The 2,428-nt window shown below is 43.2% G+C and overlaps 1 protein-coding gene across 1 annotated transcript; it reads right to left on the minus strand.

Annotated features, from left to right (window-relative positions):
* Positions 1-441: 441 nt before the first annotated feature.
* fam241a (family with sequence similarity 241 member A) lies at positions 442-1,902 on the minus strand (the record flags this gene model as incomplete). The annotated part of the gene is made up of 1 exon (XM_010780493.1): positions 442-1,902. A coding segment is annotated over one exon (306 nt), but the record flags the coding sequence as incomplete, so codon positions are not given.
* Between the last annotated feature and the right edge of the window lie 526 nt (positions 1,903-2,428).

Consider the following 2,428-nt stretch of genomic DNA (forward strand, 5'->3'; position numbering starts at 1 on the left):
TGAAAGCAAAAGTATATTTGAATATTGGCCCCCCAAAAAAACGGTTAACCGATAAGTATATATATCCTATATTTCACAAAAAACTAATAAATTAATTTTGAAAAATAAATAAATACATGTTCAAATAAGTATAGAAACCAAGTCGAATTTGTAAAAATGTATTGAACTGGTGATCACAGTTTGAACAGTTGACAGCTATAGGCCTACAGCTTTCATGCTTAAAACATAACTTGGTTTTCTGATGGAATTGGACATAAACGCGAGTGAAGTATAACCGGAAGCGAGAGAGAGAGACCAGCACCTGCAGCTCTGCCCGCTGTGAGGGACCGGTGACCGGAGCAAAACACACCTTTAGACATAACACATTTAGCTATGGCACTGTCGTATACATTGAATTATTCCATTTGATAATATGTAATCAACTTAGGCACCAAACCCCCTTTTTTTTAATAAAAATATTCATAACTCATATTCGAATACCTGAATAATTTCAAATATTCGATTAATCGTTCCCATCCCTATTTTACAGTATAGGTTTCACAAGGTGTCAGATTTATTTTCAGACACCTTTCCTTCGGATGGGTTATACGATTAGCCAACACGTTCACATTCTTTATGTCAGCGAAGATCTCCAATCTTTTTGAAGTAAAACAGAGATGTGTGCAGTGTTTCCTCAGTGCTGCGACTTCAGTCCTTCACTCTTTAGTCTCTGATTCAAACTAAAACTAGCTATTTCCAACAATGTCTTCCTGTTCTCACATTCAGATCATCTATAGAGTGGTGCCGCGAAGACGTATTTTTGTAGCCCGACCCGGAAGTTAGCATCTTAATGGCTACCTCGACAAAAATCAATGGGGCTTGTCCATTGGATTTCCAAATATTGCTGAAAATAAGATCTATGGTAAACACATTGTTATATGACATGTTACATATTGTGTCGAGCAGGATCATTTCCACATATTTACACCACTTTATGATTTCTGAAGCGTAATTGCAATTACTGCAAGAGTTAAAAGCTAACGTTAGCTAATGCTATAAATAGACAACCTTGACAATCATGGTCACGTGACTTTATGTCACCACCGCTAAGCTAAAAGCGGCTAATTCGGCAACATTACTTTTAGTAGTCGTATTTACTAACTAGTATTCAACCTCCGTTTTTATGACACATAAAAGCTTCAGGCATGCACCAGTGGGGTATTTACTGACATGTGTTACTTCTGGAAATTGAAAATCTTTTGTTAACCACAGATCTTATTTCAGCTGTATAACCAAAAACATGTTAAAAAAAACTTTGAGACAAGGGAACAGGAAGTGTTCAAATGCTAACTCATATCCTGGTTTTAGGACTCATTCCTGCAGCTCTCCATGCCATTTCAACAGAATAATAGCAGAGGCAGCGGGAAAACACCACTCCTGTATCTGAGGGAAAATCAATCCTGAAGAAGGGACCCTCTGAAACACTGAACAAGCTTCAAACCGATTGCAGAAAGCTGCTAGTCACCGTCACTTAAACGCCCCCCTCAAATCCATTCGCACAACAAAAGTCCTGCAGATGGAAGCATTAACCCAAGCGAACAGCAGGCTCCGCCCCCGTCACTTCTGGATGTAGATGATGATGATGCACAGAGTTCCCACCAGCCCCAGGGTCTGGATCCCCAGGAACCAGAGCAGCAGCCAGAAGAACACGATCACTACCGGCTCCACTATCTTGTCCCCAAAGTACATCTGGCTGAAGCCCATCCTCCGCAGACCCTTGTTGAGCATCCCGAAAAGAGTCCCCATGCGCTCACAGTCGTCCAGCTGAGGCACTCTGGTGGTGGGGTCGTCCACGAGGGGCCATCTGCTGCTGGGGTCCCTGGGGGGGGCAGGTCGGGGCCGGCTGCTTTCAGCCTGTGGAGACAATGTTTAGAACAGGTTATATATACACACACAGATATAAAGGGCTCATCAGTACACAACGTGTCCGGCAGTGGCTCAGTCAATAGGGGCTTGGACTGGGAGCCATAGGGTCATCGGTTCCCGAAGAGACTTAAAATATGGAGTGTTGACTGCTACATGTACTTGGAGAGGTCCCAGTTCACCTCCTGGGCCCTGCCGTGGTGCTCTTGTGCAAGGTATTGGACAGTGGACACTAGGGATGGGTATCGAGAACCGGTACTAAGTCAATACCGGTACCTGATTGGACGGTATCGGTATACCGTTAAGTAGGGGCGGATCTAGAAAAATATTCATGGGGTGGCAAGAGGGTGGAAAATGTGACCTGAGCGAAGGCTCGCAGGCAGGTTAGCTGCTGCGCACGGGTAATATGTTTTGTTTACCTGAGTGAAGTCTTGCAGGCACATCGCCTTGTCTTTTTTTAGTTTATTAACACTGACAGTGTATTAATGTGAGCTCCTACACCTATAATAATTTGGCCTTTCATTGA

Source organism: Notothenia coriiceps, unplaced genomic scaffold, assembly GCF_000735185.1.
Source record: "Notothenia coriiceps isolate Sejong01 unplaced genomic scaffold, NC01 NC01_scaffold00021956, whole genome shotgun sequence".
In the NCBI taxonomy this organism is placed as follows: Eukaryota; Metazoa; Chordata; class Actinopteri; order Perciformes; family Nototheniidae; genus Notothenia; species Notothenia coriiceps.